Genomic DNA, 16,910 nt, shown 5'->3' on the forward strand with positions numbered 1-16,910 from the left:
TTTGCAATGCATGTAAATCTGTGTTTGTGTAATCAGGTTACATCCTGATTCTAAAAATAGCCTGTGTCTGAGCTGTATAAAATGCACTGGCTTGTATTGAAAACTTGTTATTCTGACCTGCTCACTGGTACCTTTAACCAGCGAAGAGCAAATAAACATCTTGCTTCAAAGACCTGCTTGAAAACATCTTCAATATTGCTGTATTCCTGTGACCTGCAGATTAGACCTTAAATCTAATCCGTTCTCCGGCTGTCTCTGAGGTTTGGACCCAAGCTTTTCCAGTACCACCACTCTGCCTGCTACCCATGCAGCCCTGGTCAGTGTGATAGGCTAGGGAGCTCCATCCATAGCTTCCCTGATCCATAGTAAGAGGTCAGGAGTACCAGCCCAGGTACACCAGTAACGGGGTACACTCGCAGTGTCAGTTACCTAGAAGAAACCCGGTACTGGATGCCGGTAAGGAGTCCAGTAGTGGCAGCACGTGTAAGCCTCTCCTACTGCAGCAAGAGGGCGCATTGGGAGAACGTAAGGGAACGGTGGCAAAGTGAGCCCAGACGGTTCCCAGCAGCAAGGTGCGACATGGTGGCATAGGCAGTCCATCCTGTCACAAACCTATTTGAACTTCTGGGTCAAATGATGGCTCTGTATGATCATATCAATCCAGGAATAGAACCCATGTGATGGGAAAAATAATCAAAATCTCTGTACATAGGTTCTTTGACTCTCAAGGAGTCGCATAGGAGGTGGGTTGGTAGAAGCTCCCCACCCCTCCAAACCCTCCCAGCACACTACCCCATACACATTCGGGGTATGATTAGAGGATGAGGAAGATCTGTCTGGTTTGGGGTAGGATGGCCATTAGAAATACTTTTGTGGTTCATACAAACTCAGCTGTGGCAATGCCATGTCATGGTCAAAGGGAGCAGCAGTTGTAGGGGACAGCAGCCTGATCAGGAGGCATAGCTGCATCTGCTGTCTTGTCCCACTCATTATTACCAGAATCAATGACATCGGTAGTAGTCCTATCTTTTAGTAAGGAGCTGATAGCTAAAAGAGATTTGTCTTTAGAGGAAATTTTGGTGTTGTCGTGGTCAATGATTGTTAACAGGTACAAAGCTAAGCTGGCAAACAAATCTGGGTTGGCCTAAAGCTTCCATACCATAATGGATTTAAGGAACCGTGGGAAGGAGAGGAGGAGATGGATAGCTTTTAATGAGGACAAATATATAAAATGTGTGAAACGGGTATATGAGGAGAAGGTTGGTTAGGATTGAGAAGCTGCTCCACATAATGTCTGAGTCTAATTGGTTTTGTGTAGGCAAGGGTAATAGGATCATAAGAAACCTATTGAGAAATATCTTTTACATAAACCAATATATCAAATATATTAAATCTTTCAGTAAGTTTGACATCCATTCAGATAGCCAACCAAAGTTCCTTCAAAATGCTTAACTTAGAGTAATAACTCTTATACCAAAATAAAAATGCCCTTTAAATAGACATAGGGACTCATGTAGAGTTTGACGCATTTGTGTATTGAACATATGCAGGAAAAGATGCATGCAAGAAAAAGCATACTTGTATCTCAAGATGCAAATGACTCAAAAGCAGTAGTATATGCGTAATGCGTACAAATATCTATACTTATGCCCCACTATAGCACAGAAGCTTGACCATGTTAGTAGTGTGGAAAAACTGTAGGTGCAGGAGGACTCTGTTTTTTTTCGGGTCTGGTTGGGGGGACGGACTTTTTATCTTGTAATCTGGGCTTAAGGGATCTCCGGGTATGGTCAACTAGTAGATGCCACATCCAGGACCAATTTCTGGAAGAGCATTATGAGTCTTTTGCTTTATGCTCTTTCAGATTTCGTTTAAGTGAGGATTATTTCTTCTAATCCTATTTTTTAAGTCTGATTTCTGTTCCCACATAATTGAGATATCATTCTGAACAGTGAGTGCATTCACACCTTAAAAAGCACTATTTTTAAAATCAAATGTATTTATATTTCAATGCATAAGAAAAAAAAGACAATTAATAGCAAAGCACTCCTGAGCTGAGTGACGTTTTCAAACGATGGAAAAAAGTTAGTATAGAGCACCAAGGCATTCTCCTGTTGAAGCGGCTCCTTTTTTGATAAAGTCGCACAATAGCATGTTGGAAACTTCAGAGCCAGAATATGGAATAGACACTGAACAGCATAGAAATAGTAACAGCGAGCAGGTGCAAATTGCACATACGCACTTTCAGTGGGCACTTTATTAGGTACACTATTCTAGCGCCAAGTACCTTTGCTCCTAGATCAGCCTGAATTCTTTGTGGCATGGATTCAACAAGTACAGGAAACATTATTTAGAGATTCTGGTCCATGTTAACATGATAGTATCATGCACTTGCTGTAAGTCTTCTTTCCACCACATCTCAAAGGTGCTATATTGGACTACGATCTGGTGATTGTGGAGGCCATTGGAGTACACTGAAATCATTGTCATGTTTGTGGAACTAGCTTGAGGTAACCTGTGCTTTGTGACATGTCCATGGTCAGCAACAATGCTCAGATAGGCTGTGGCATTTAAATGATACTCAATTTGTATAGAGGCCTAATGTGTGGCAAGAAAACATTCCTTACACCACCACCAGCCTGCACCATTGACACAAGGCAGGTTGGATCTTTGGATTTATGTTGTTTACGCTAAATTCTGACCCTACCATCTGCAGTAGAAATCGAGATTTTTCAGACCAGGGAACATATCTCCACTGTAGCCTCAGTTTCCTGTTATTAGCTGACAGAAATGGAAGCCGGTGTGGTCTTCAGCTGTTGTAGCCCATCTAACTTAAGCTTCTACGCGCTGTGTGTTCAGAGACGCTCTTCTACATACCACTGTTGTAACGCATGGTTGAAAAATCTCGATTTCTACAGCAAAAATGCATTGTTAATGAGAGCGGTCAGAGGAGAATGGTCAGACTAGTTACTGTCACCTTCCTGTCAGCTTAAACCAGTGTGACCATTCTCCTCTGACCTCTCTCATTAACAAAGCATTTTTGCCCTCAGAACTGTCTCACTGGATGTTTTATGTTTTGCGCACCATTCTCTGTATACCCTAGAGACTGTTGTGGGTGAAAATCCCAGGAGATCAGCAGTTTCTGAGATACTCAAACCAATCTGTCTGGCACCAACAGTCTTTCCACGGTCAAAGTCACTTGGATCATATTTCTCCCCCGTTCTGGTGTTTGGTCTGCATGCTTTTATGCAGTGAGTTGAAGCCATATGATTGTCTGATTTAGATATTTGCATTAACAGCACGTGTACCTAATAAAGTGGCCACAGAGTTTAGAATATTTTGTTCTAAATAAATAAATGTGCAGTAAGTGAAGCCATCTGCTCATATAAATACTTTTAAAGTGGAACTTAAATAATATACAGTAATTATGAAGTAGCTGTTAATAGATATGAAAAGGATGTTCTGTAGACTTACATCAGTTTTCTAATGCAGCCTTTGCTGACAGAGAGATTTCATAATAATCCACTTGAAAGTGGATAATTCTGTAATGTATGCAACGAGAGAAGACGTAGTAATGGATATTGTCCTGCTGTTACTGTAGTGTGGGGAATTTCGTTATATTTTTGTGTCTGCTGGAGTGGATATGTCATGTATGCAGTCTGCATTTACAACTTTGAAGAAATTGTACTTGATGTGTACAGAGGCGGAACTAGTGGGCTGTGGGCCCTGGTGCGGGGAGGAGGGAACCGGGGCCCCTGACCTTCTGCATCTGCCCTGCAGTGGGCCCCATTATCTCCATGGGCCCTGGCGCACCGCACCTGCCGTACCAATGGTAGTTCCGCCACTGGGTGTGTGTTTGTATAATTCTAGTGCAGAACTTGTCTAAAATAAAATCTATTTAATGCCAATTACCCTATAAATCACCAGTCTAGACGTTAGACTTCCTGGGCTGGTTTCCATACTAACAGGGAGAGCACAAGCTTGGTGTCCCCCTCTTACAGTGAAAACCAGCCCTACACTGCTCAATACATGGTAGGTGCTTCTGCTTAGCTGGAGCTGCATAGAACAGCATGCCTTCCGCCTCCCAGAGGCTACCAACTCAGGCTGTGATCTTTGAGTAATGGACAAGACTGGAATCCCTACAGTGGCAACCTCAGTGGGACCACTTAACAAAGTGGTGAACCTCAAAGTAGTGAACACTTTTTAAACATAAAAAAAATATTGTGACTGTATCTGATGCAGTTCAAATGGGAACTAAACAATTTTCTTTTTTCTTGACCCATCATAGTCTAAATGGGCGAAGAAAAAAAAACCAAAAAAACCCACTGACTGCTATTTAGTGCCGACTGTCACTCAGAAAAAGCCTGGAGTAACCCTTGCCCCCTCTCACCGCCAGTTAAGTTGCCAGTGTGGGTAGATGCATCCGATTTACTGCTAGTGGAAGGGAATCTCAAGGATTCTTGACTTAGGTCATTGAAAAGCGATCAGTGCTTGTGAGTACATGGGTCACTTTTTTTTTTGCTCAAACCCCCTAATGGCACTAGCCTTGTGCTCCAAATCTCCCTGTTATGGTGGAAACCAAATGGGGGAACAGGCACACCGCCCATTTTATTTAATATTCTAAATGCAGCCACCATAATGGTTTTCACATTCATTTCAATGGGTCCACTCATTTCAAAGGATACCTCAAGCGCATGCGATGGAAATATCTTTGAAATGTATATGCCATTGAACTGAATGAATAAATTGATCGAAATCATTACAAATTGCATGCATTTGTAAGAAATGTCACTGTTTAATAAATTAGAGTGGAGACAATTAATTCCCAGTTTTGGCGACATGTGATTTTTATCTATTTAAAAGAAAGGTTAGAAATCGAAATGTAGTAGATTTTCCTATATAAAAAAAACACCATAATCAGTCTTCTTCAGCTAATGTACGTCCAAAATGTTTCTGTTTCACTTCTGCTAATCTCTGCTGCTTGTCCCAATACTACTGGATGATACATACTGTTCATAATTGCTGCAATAATTGGACCCAAAACCCCACCCCTGTCTGCAAGTTATAGGATCACAGGGCAAGCAATTAAAAGAGGTGACATAGATGAAGGAAATCTGATCACATCTTATTTTTTATTATATTAAGCAGAAAGCAATATTGCAAAATTAGAACTGAAATCTTTTGGATTGCATTTGAGGTATTAAAGCATACACATGTAGTTATAGTTATACTGCAGATGAATGTAGGCAGTTTGTGCTTAAGGGTTAAACGTACCTGAAAGAGAAGGAAAGTGTTTTTTGGAAATCTTGTAGGATACAAGTAGTCTGTATTTTGTGAGTGAATATGTAATAATATCCTCTCTGTAAAACACTGCTTGTTCCCATACTTGTAACTATTACATATTGAGAGATGTTAGAACCCTTGCACCATGCAGTAACCCATAACAACCACCTGGCTGTAAGCCAGCGATGTACAACAGGCAGCCTTCTGAGCCTACACCTGCAGCCCTCAGCTCCTTCCTGCCTTATAGATTGTAACACTTATATAAATTGCCTGCTGATAAGAGAGATGTCCTTTCTTTGATTAAATATATTATTGTAAATTATTACTGAGATTAGGGGTGATGTGCGGCCCTTTTGAGAAGTTAGAGGACCATAGATGCATACCCTGAAGTGTATAGAAATGCCCATAACTAAGTAGAGTTAATAACCTTCATGGTGTTCACACCTGTACACTTTTTCAGGCTAACTCCTGAAATGTGCACTTAAAAAAACAGGAAATGATGTGTTTTTTTTTATCTTGTTCTCACCATAGTATTTAAAACTTTAGAACGCAGCTCAACATATTTCTCATGCATTAATGCACTACCAGTACTATAAGTTGCATTAATAAAAGCCCATATAAAATGCATTGCAAATGCGTAACTAAAACGCACTTGAAGCGCATGTTGGTTTTCTTGTGGTTTTTACTGGTTTCCCCCAGCGCTTATATGTGAGCGACCCTCATACTTTATTTAACATTATTATCAAGCCTTAAGAGTGCACCTGTTTTTATTGCACTAACCCTAGTACTGTAAGTTAATTTGTTTCTGCAGTGGACAGGCAGGTTGTTGCTGTATATAGCTTCGTTAATCAGGTTCGCTCTGTTTGCATGTAATAAGAGGGAGAAACAGAGGAGAGCAATATAAAAGTATTTAATTTATTTTAATAACCTTTTTTAAGTTTTTTTTGTTTTAATAACTAATGGATAAATTAATAAAAAAAGTTTTGGTTTTTTTTTTGGGGGGGGGGGGGGGGGGTTGTGACTTTGTAAAGATTTCTCTGTAGCTTTTAGATGTGACTCCTGCACATTATATAGTAGTGACTACACTACCGTATTTAGAAGAATCCTGCTACAGCAAACAAGGCCACTTAATATTTATTGTCTTTCTCCTGTAATTTATCTCGACACCGTTATAACATGCTCTGTTGATATGTTGGCTCTGTATTTTATCACAGGTATTACTGGCTAGCAGGAATAGTTTCTAATACTCCACAGTCCATTTCTGTGTGCTCAATTTAATTTGTAGTGGAATATTTTTATCCCTTTGACTATCTTGAATGAGAGTAAAGTTTTATTTTCCAGGATGAAATGCAAAAAAATTAAACCTAATAGAATTTTGTAGTATTAAAGGCTGAAAAAAAACCCATGAAATCCATTATATTTTTAAATTTTAGTATGCAGCGCAACCCATTTCTCATGTGTTAATACATGCTACCAGAACAAGAGATTGTATTGGTAAAAGTGCAACATTTTGAAAACGTGTAAAAACCGCATTTTAAGTGCACGTAAGATTGTATGCATTTTTACCCATTTTCCCAGTGCATATTTTGAATGTGCCCTCTGTGACAGGTGACTTCTATATATAGCAGTCCCACTGTTCTAGTGACAATCAGCCCCAGAGTAGATAGACTGTACCTGTTCCCACTGTAACAGGGCGACCCCTTATAATAGCAGATCTGGAGCACAAAAACAACAATAAAAAACAGTATCCCCCCTGATCACAGACACTGTACCATCTGGTGCTCTTCCTGGCCTTCCTGGGCAGTTTGCACCAGGGTAATGAGGAAAATGGAACCCCTGGAGAGGCATCTTTGTAGCTTTGTTGTAAAGATGGAGCAGACCTGACCACATCACCTTCAGAGGTAAGAGAGGGTTTAGTCCTATGGTGGAGGCCCTAGTTCTGCCCAACTCCTCCTCAGGGAATGCCCTAATTGGACCACCATGGTGGTTATCAAAGATGAGACAAGGCGCAGGTCAGAGGTATATCTAAGAGGCGGGAGGGAGAGTATTTTGATATGAGATTTAAGATGTATGCAGGGGTGTTGTTGTTGAGGGCTTTGTAGGTAAGGGTGAGTAATTTGATTCTGGAGGACACAGGGAGCCAGTTTAGGGATTTGCAAAGTGGTGCAACAGATTTGGAGCGGTGAGAGGAGGATCAGTCTTGCAGCAGCATTTAGGATGGATTAAAGTATGGATATATGGGTGTCAGGAATGCCAGATAGCAGGAGGTTGCAATAGTCAAGATGGGAGATGATGAGAGAATGGATAAGAGTTTTGGTAGCATGTTGTGTAAGAAAAGGGCGTATTCTAGCAATGTTTTTAAGGTGGAGTCGACATGACTGGGAGAGAGTCTGGATGTGAGGAATAAAGCAGAGGGCGGAGTCAAGTGTGACACCAAGGCAGCGTGCTTGGGGGACTGAGGAAATTGTGGTGTTATTGACAGTGAGGTAGATTTGAGAGCAGGTGGTGACTCTGGCAGGAGGGAAGATAATAAGTTCTGTTTTGGGCATGTTGAGCTTTAGGTAGCGTTGGGACATCCATGTGGAGATAGCAGAAAAACAGTTGTTTACACAAGATAGTATAGAAGGAGAGAGTTCAGTAGAAGATATATATATTTGGGTGTCATCAGCGTAGAGGTGGAATTGGAGGCCGAATGAGCGAATTATTGCCCCAAGAGAAAGAGGTGTACAATGAATATTGAAAGGGCCAAGTACAGAGCCTTGTGGGAACCCAACAGATAGTGGGAGTAGAAACACTAAAGGAGCTGTTCAATAGGTAGGAAGTGAACTTGGAAAGGACTGTGTCACGAAGGCCAATGGAGTGAAGTATGTGTAGGAGAATAGGGTGATCAACAATATCAAAAGCAGCAGAGAGGTCCAAGAGAATGAGTATGGAGAAATTACCATTAGATTTTGCAGTAAGTAGATCATTGGTCACTTTTGGTGGAGGACTATATGACCCATAAGCCCTAGCCACTCTCTCATATGCTCCCCCTACCATTCTCCCCTTGTCCTCTCTTATTGTCACATAAGGTAATGTGACACATGATCCATGGAGAGGTGTGTGCCTTAGGACTATGGAAATCTCTAATACATGCTAAATGTACGTTATGTGGAGCATTGCGCACTAGCTATGAGTTGTGTGCCACATAATGTATGTTTGACATGTAGTCGAGACTTGTTTCTGTGGTGGTGTCCATAGTGCATGTAGAACCCAGACCATAAATCATCTTAGTCCACACCTGTGTAGCCTATGTTATAATGAAGATGAAGGGTAAATGTATCAAATAAATAAAATAGCTGCAAATTTTTACACCAAATACACTGGCATAACACAAACTCATAAGATGGCATATAAATATATAAATGCATGCTTATAGTACAATATACTGTATGTTACAGATGGACCATGAATACTGGCTTTAGAGAGAGAACAGGGAAAACTAAAACATAATCCACTTTCAGTTTGGTTGTCCTGAAAAATGTTTTTGGGTCTGCTTACTATAAATCTTCTATAGGACCAAGAAGAATTTGTCTTTGTCTGTTTATGGGGTGGTCTCTTTCTCTTATGTAGGGTCAACAGAAAATATAAGTATATAGATCGCATCTTCTATTAAAATATTTACATTAGAGTCCTAGACCGTTTTAAAGAAAAAAATATTTATCAAGAACCGCTAGTGGAACAGTAAGGCAGAATAAACCAACATTTGCTGACTATGACGTTCCTCAAATAAGGCTTGCCATATAATTGTTGTTGTTTTCTTTTCTTCTCTCTTACTTTAACTGTATTATTCTTATAATACTAATGCACATAAATTATTTGCAGATTCAGCATTCTTTACCTTCCATGAAATGGACTGTGAACCAAGGGGATCTCCAGCATGTGAATCCATAATTTCACGCAATACAGAAAAAATTCTGGTACTATCTTTGTTTTTATGGAAAAACTATACCCTAAAAATATTTGTAATTTATAGTCGCAGATCTTACTTTTGCGGCATGGATTGTATTCCCCCTGCCCCACCTTTCACTCGTTTAAGTTTTTTGGTAGAAGCTTAGTGTTGCATACTGAATTTACTGGTTTATACTATGCTCTTTGCTTATACTGAATGAAGCTTATCCAGACCTCAGAATAGTGATCAAAATATCTGGATGACGAGCTGTGTTGATCACTGGTCGGAGGTCCGATCACTTGTTCACTTTCTAAGGAACATCCCTCAGGGCTACTTGCAGTAGCCAGCTGGGCAACTTCCAGGTGTATGTCCACTTACTGTTCCCTTTCTCCTCCTTTCTGCTTCTCTTTTATGTCATGTGTATTTGTTTCACCATAGTGGTTTCCTACTCTTCCCGATCCAGTTGGTGGATTGGGAAGAGACTCCCGAGTGTTGCACATCACTTGACATGACGTTGGAGAGAATGATCTTGTATAGTCATTAAAGCCTGTAGTAATACTGCCCCAATGATGCTGAGTTGCCACATCGATTGAGGGTCATGTGTGGTTTTCTAATTGGTCTCTGCAAGAGGCCAACCAGAAGACAGCACCATGCACCATATCATGCAATAGTTCTTCAAGAAAAACCTTCTCCATGGAAAATCACTTTGACCGCCCTAAATCATTGGAGGTAGAAATACAGTTACAATATGTGCATTTAAAAGGCAATTGTTTCTGCTGCTCGCACAATCTTAAACATCTCAAGCCCTGGGCTGCAGGTGGAGTAGAGAAGGGCCACCAGTTGGGCTCCAGGGATCTAGATTAATCTGTTAATATCTAATTCAGAGTGATAAATATTAGGGAGGTTGCATTATTTGTGTGTCTGTAGTAATGACTGTTCTCCTTTCAGAGCCAAGCAAAGTCTTTGGCTGAGCAGAAGAAATTGCCATTTGTCACAGAGAATGATGACACAAATGAAGAGCTGGGTAAGTTGGTAGAACATATAGAACTGTTAGACAAGTACAGCATGACTTTATGCACACATTTACTAATGAAACCTAGAAACAGGGATACGTATGAAAAAGCTAGTTTAATGCAGTCGATAATTTGAAGTTCCCCACATTTCATGACCTACCTAATGCCTGCACATGTAAATAATTAGAACAACAAAAATCCGAGATTGCAGGAGTTACAACTTTGAACGTAATGACATGCAGTTACATGTGCAACCAATATCTCTCATTTTGTATAATATTATACATACATCAGCAGCTTACTGCCCCAGTCTGTCTATACATTGAGACATTCAATTGTAACACATCTGTATAGTACTCCTTAATATTTGCAGCACCTGCAGTGCTGTGTCTTGGCATGACGGCAATCTCCATTGTATGCCATACTTATGTAGATCATACTTGCCTACTTTTAGTAGGCGACGTCCGGGAGATTGGCAGGAAGGGGCGGGGCGCCTCGAATTGTGTAATTTTGGCCCCGTCCCCACGAGTAAAATGACATTTTGTTGCGGGGCCAAAATAATGCGATTCTCTGTGAATTGCGTCATTTTGACAAGGGAGATCCGGGATGTGGGAGAAATGCCGGCTCTCGGGAGACTGACCAGAATTTCGGGAGTCTCCCGGACTTTCCGGGAGAGTTGGCAAGTATGGTGTAGATTGCATGAAAATAGCCACTTTAAGTTTTCCTTTAGTACATTTTGTCCCAACTATCTTTTTTTAAGTGGTTTGTAAAGTGTATTTTTATGTTCCTCATATGATGTAAAGTTGAAAAATAAAAATTCACAGATCAAAAACAGATTTATTTTTTTTAGCATCTGATATAACTGTCATAAGGAAAAATAAAGCGTCTGGAGAGTCACACTTTTTCCTCCAGTATTTATTAACTTTAAATTGCTCAAAATGCTGTTTCCAAACTAAGCCAACTAAGGGACTGAATTCACTATGTTTCACTATATCTGCTTACTTGCATTATTGAGGTTAATAACCTTGGTTTTATGAAATGTTTAAATGTGTTTAGACAGGCCAAGTTATTTATAATAATCTTAGCATTCCATCCAGAACTACATACTAATTAAAAGGATTGCAGGTACACAGCCATTTCCTAATTAACAGCTTATTGGTGGCAGATTTAGACTAACATTTGGTGCTAATTATGTGTTCTCTCTTTTTATATGCAAGCTATAGGATATGTGTTAATAGGCAGTGGCCTGCACGATGAAGCAGTAAAGCATTTCTCATCAATGCTTCAGGTAAGTTGAGTGTTTTTTTTTTTATTATTTTATTTCTCTTTTGTGCAAAATTATGTATTGTTACGATATTACCAATGACTTTTATCAAAGCAGGTTGTGCGTCGATACTACTTAATTACTATTCACTGATTTGGTATGGCTGCCATAGTTGCCTGTATTTTTACACCATTTCCAGGTACACTGTGCTGTTGGGCAGGTAAATCAATGCTTATTAGCCACTACAAGATCTAAAATATAAGTGGACAGAATTATCAAACAATTCTACTATTTCTCAAATAGTCACTCAATTAATGTTTGTTTGCACAGCATACATAACAAAAGAAGAGGTACTGAATTTGTCAGCATTGTAAACATGACACTTGGCTACCTATTCAGAAACTGAAACTATTTCTGCACAACATTCAGCTATGGTATGGAAACTCTTTGCTTTTAGAAAAGGCAAACTCCCTGCCCCACACACACCACTTTGGTAGCCTTGTAGTCACATCTACAGTTGGCTTACATCAGATAGCCATACCAATCCGGATTGTGTTGGGAACCTTGTAAAATAACGGTTAAAAAAAAACCAGAGAGCATTATTCCTCCCAGGACATTGGTAAGTAATGTACTTGTGTGAACACAGGGATTTATATAAAGCTCTCCTACTTGTTATGGTGTCTCACCTGCTGCAGACACCTTGTCAAGAGACCAGATACCAGTTTGAATGCTCATATTTTTATTTTTTCAACTTCATTAAATTGACAACCTCCTCATGTTGACTTTAATGGAAGTATAGTTGACAACTGTTGTTCATTGCCAGCGACAGTCCTAGGTTTCAGAAAAAAAAATGTCCTTAAATTTGTCCTAATTTAGTTTCGACATGCATATTTATTTATATAGCGCCAGCATACTCCGCTGTGCTTTACAATTGAGAACAAACACATTCTGGATATTCAAAGAGCTTACACATATATAGGAGTTTGATACATGAGGTTATGTGTCCCATATTGTATATTGGTCCAACCAGCTGCAAAGGGAAAAAGTGCTTTGTGGGGCTATATGATCCAGTCACACAGTGTTAGTCTGGGTGCCTGTAGGTGTACTGTGTAGAGGGGATGGTAGTCTTGTAGAGTAACCTAAGGAGTTTAAGAAGGTACTTCAGGAATTAAGTTTGCCTGAAGAGGTTTCAAGGAAGGTTGGCAGCTAGGGGAAAGTCTTGTTGTAAGAGGGAGGGAATTCTACAGAGTGGAAAGGGGTGCAGGTAATTGGTGTGGATGAGAGAAGCAGGTGTTGGGCAAAGCGGATAGGTAGAGTTGAGATTTTATTTTTTATTTTTTTGTACAAGTGAAGGGATGTACGTTGGCACATTTTATCAATCCCTTGTATATTAGTGAAAATATTTTATATTTGATTCAGTGACATACGGGCAACCAATGTACTGATTGATAGAGCAGCAGAAGAATGTTTTGCAAGGAAAATTAGTCTTGCTGCTGCATTCAAATAGATTGTAGGGGGGGAGGTCATGCAGCATAAGCTTCCTCATATTATGCATTTTGTATCATTTAGCCTTTCCAAGTTAATATTTATTGTGTGTTTTAAAAAGCTACATTACAACAATGCTCATTAAATATGTCTTGATGGAGAGAGTAGTGGATCAGTGTGCACCTAGACTTTGCCATATCTAACATCCTTCATAGCTGAAATTCCAAAGCCATATTTTATTTCTTTAATTAAACCCACACCCCTCTAATATAAATAAACTACAGGGGTAGTGGGGATGGCAAGTCATATTTAGAGCCATTGGGGTTGAATAAAAATTATTTTTGGTTGGTTTACTGGTCTTTTAAACAGACAGCCCTGTACTCCATGGGTGGGCTACATATATGTTAACAAAAAAACATACAAAAGATAAAATAAAGGGGTTGGAAACATATTTTTAAAATGAGGTTGAAAAACATACTTGCAGAGAAGTTTATAGCAGCAGCTTATAGTTTATCACCAGTGAACGCTATACAGAGACCAGTAATTACACTAGTGGAATCGAGCAAGCGTTTACTGGTGATACACTCTCTGCAATGCTGCTTTAAAATTATATTTATGGGAGTCTTTTATTTTACTGTTTTTTTTGTTTTGGGTTTTTTTCCAATACAAAGACAGCTCTGTCCTGTGCCCCCTCTTTTCTTTTGTATGTGTCTAGATCCTTAGGAGGTTGAGGCTATAAAGGGAGCTACAGACATTGTGATATTGACTGAGTTTTCTGCAAGAGAATATTGTATTAAAGAGGAGAAGGGTAGCACAGTGTAGATTTGTTTATCTTCAATATAAAAAAAACATCTATTTTTATTTGTTTTAATAGGAGGATGCAGCACTTGTAAGTGCTATTTACGGTAGAGGAATAGCGTATGGCAAAAAAGGATTACAGGTAAGTGTCAAAACATCAGTGTTGTTCCTGCATCTCAAATACTGAAACCTTTTCACTTCTCTTGGAGAAGTTAATGGAGTTAATTTTAGCATGCACTGATGTAGATTTTAATTAGAGATACTATGAACTGTTGCAGGTCAGGGGGTAAATGTATTAACCTCCGGTTTCTTCAACCCCCGCGAGTTCGGCGTCTTCGGCGCTTAAATTTAAAGCGGCGCTGCCTTGTAAAGGTAAGTTTCCCTTTACAAGGCAGCGCCGCTTTAAATTTAAGCGCCGAAGACGCGGGGGTTGAAGAAACCGGAGGTTAATACATTTACCTCCCAGGTCTACATAACTTGTGAAATTCCATCCAAATTGCCTTTCACAGTGTCTTCAACCATTTCTGCCTGGGCACTGATCAGTTAATATAACGCTATTTAAAAATAAAAAAAAATAAAGGGTTTTTTCACTTTAATTCATATTTTGCCATCATCCTACCCCCTTCCTTGCATTAATAATTTAGAAAAAACACAATTCACTGTATTCAGCAGCTTGCTGGTACCTGCTTAAGTCTCTTCTATTCCTCATCCTCTGAACCAGAAAAGCAGAGATCTCCTTCATGTGGGTTAGAGCACTATTAAATACTTTTTTTGAAATTCTAAATGCAACTATTTTAATTATATACACACTAATATAATCCTGCCCATCCTCTCTTCAATGGGCACAGGTGTTTTATGTAAAAATCTTCTTCTGAAAGAAGATGCTAATACATATACTAATACATATACTAATAGTGTCATGATAACTTCTGCTCTTTCTTTGTCCTCCCTGCTAAGCACTGCTGTTCTCCTCTGTGTACATATGGCAATGCCTGTTCTACATTGTACATAAGTGTTCCTATCTATAACTAGTCTCTGCCACTCTACACCTGTCACTGCTGGATCACCCCCTTATATCATTATACGATGTTCTACTATATCAACTAAATAGATTATAGTGGGGATAGGCTTCACTGTGACAGCATCTGGGGAAACCTTGTTACCCTGGGACAATTGTTTTATATGGACAATTCTACCTATTAAGAAGATGATGGCAGTTAGATGTCTTTAGCTTAGTATATATAATTAAAATATTAAAACAAAAGTGTTTGTCATTTAATGGGATTAACTCTTATGTGATGGTGTTATGTTCACCATACTACTTTTACTGTACTTTTCTTAAGGACCTAAAGAATGCAGAATTAGCATTATTTGAACTGAGTCGTGTTATTAGCTTGGAACCTGATCACCCAGAAGTATATGAACAGAGAGCAGAAGTAAGTACTGTTACAAACATTGTTTACAATGACATTCAGCGTTAAAGACTTTATTCCATATAGGCAAGAAGATTGTGTACCGGTTTTATTGTTCTCTCAGACTTTTGGGTTGGGAATACTCTTATGTAAGACTTTGGATGGCACAAATTCTGTGTGCAAGGATGCAGGATCTTGTGTTCAGTCTGGCTGCAAGCCACACAAAATAGATTTTATAAAAGGTCACAAGAGGATATCCATCGTATTCACTAAAGTAGCGGAAGGAAGGTTTTCCGTTAGAAAATATATTTATTTATTTTTTAGTTGGAATCCTCACTCATATACTCTAAAGTTTGAGATGTTTCTATTTTCGCCCTATAGATTCTGTCGCCCTTGGGCCGGATTAGTGAGGCACTCAGTGACCTGAGTAAAGCTATCCAATTACAGCCATCAGCAAGGCTATATCGGCATCGAGGGACCCTTCACTTTGTATCTGAGGTGAGTTGATGATGGTGTAAGTAATATTTTTTGTTTTGCTAGTACTATTCGTATTATGATTATCATCAGTACTAACATAAAGTTCATTTCTAAAAGGTTTCATATTTTGTAGATTATATGATATAGCTCTATTACACACCCTTCATATGTCCCCTTAAGGCTGGTATTGTGGTGTTACTGCTGAAAATATTCTGTGTTGACCCTTTTTTTTATTATTATTTTATTGATTAAACTAAAAAATTTGGGGGTATTGTGGATTTGGTTATTAATATACTGTAATAACGTTATATTTACCATCCACTATCACATTAATTTGCATTTTAACATATAACGTTGATACCTATTTTAGAGGTTTCTTGTTGCAAAAAACGAATGCTTGTCGATATTACAATACCAATGAAAAAACTATAATTACTTTAAATTCGATTTATACCATACCGAGATAGAGGCATATAAAGTTTCTTTTATGAACAGTATTCTTAGTTATTTGTAATACAGTAACTGGATTAAGTAGGCATTGTCTAACCATCTAAATTGTTGGGAGTATCCTATAACTATATGCAATGCTTTTATTCACTGTATAGGTGAATGCTTTTATTCACTGTAATTCAATTATAGGCAAATGTGTTTAAAGACAAATCTTGCCTTTAAACACATTGACATTTTAAAATTAGCTGTCAAATTCACAGAATATCGTCGAGTTCCAAAAAGCACTGTTTAATACGTTTACCCCTGGACTGTAAACTAGGGACATCAAGCTGTGCCCTCATTCCACTTAATGGGACACTGATATTAGCGAGACAGAGTGAGCTCTGTGTCATTATATTTGTGTTTGGAGTTAAAATTGTGTAACCTTGTGTTATCCCCTGAGGAATATGTATTGCAGTCTTGGGCATTGCCGTTTTCAGGACATATTGTTGGCTAGGCCCTCTTGGTTTGCAATTTGTTAAGTGATAGAATACATACTGTGGCAGGCTAATGATGGTGTGTAATTGCCATGGTAATCTTACTGGCCGACTCCTAACACCGGATAAGACTGACCCCGGGAGCTAGCTTTGTGTACAAATTAACATTTAGGTTATTCAGTTTAAGACTACATTCACCCAGGCGTTACAATTCTGCATCTAAGAGGCGTTTCTGACACAACCGCGATGTCCAAACAAAAATCCTTGTACCAAATATGACTGTACATAGTGTAGTTGCAGTTTTATGTGTGTTTTTACTTG

General features: G+C 39.0%; 1 protein-coding gene across 3 annotated transcripts in view; it reads left to right on the forward strand.

Annotated features, from left to right (window-relative positions):
* TTC13 (tetratricopeptide repeat domain 13) overlaps window positions 1-16,910 on the forward strand; it is a 58,632-nt gene that overhangs the window by 6,979 nt on the left and 34,743 nt on the right. For all 3 annotated transcript variants that reach the window (XR_012689742.1, XM_075203637.1, XM_075203639.1), the window contains exons 2-7: window positions 9,148-9,242; window positions 10,163-10,238; window positions 11,445-11,515; window positions 13,851-13,916; window positions 15,118-15,210; window positions 15,568-15,684. Coding sequence is in view for 2 of the 3 variants with exons in the window: in XM_075203637.1 (XP_075059738.1) it covers window positions 9,148-9,242; window positions 10,163-10,238; window positions 11,445-11,515; window positions 13,851-13,916; window positions 15,118-15,210; window positions 15,568-15,684 (518 nt within the window). In the remaining variant the exon portion in view is untranslated. The remainder of the gene's footprint in view (window positions 1-9,147; window positions 9,243-10,162; window positions 10,239-11,444; window positions 11,516-13,850; window positions 13,917-15,117; window positions 15,211-15,567; window positions 15,685-16,910) is intronic.

Source organism: Mixophyes fleayi, chromosome 3 (assembly GCF_038048845.1).
Source record: "Mixophyes fleayi isolate aMixFle1 chromosome 3, aMixFle1.hap1, whole genome shotgun sequence".
NCBI classification, from domain to species: domain Eukaryota; kingdom Metazoa; phylum Chordata; class Amphibia; order Anura; family Limnodynastidae; genus Mixophyes; species Mixophyes fleayi.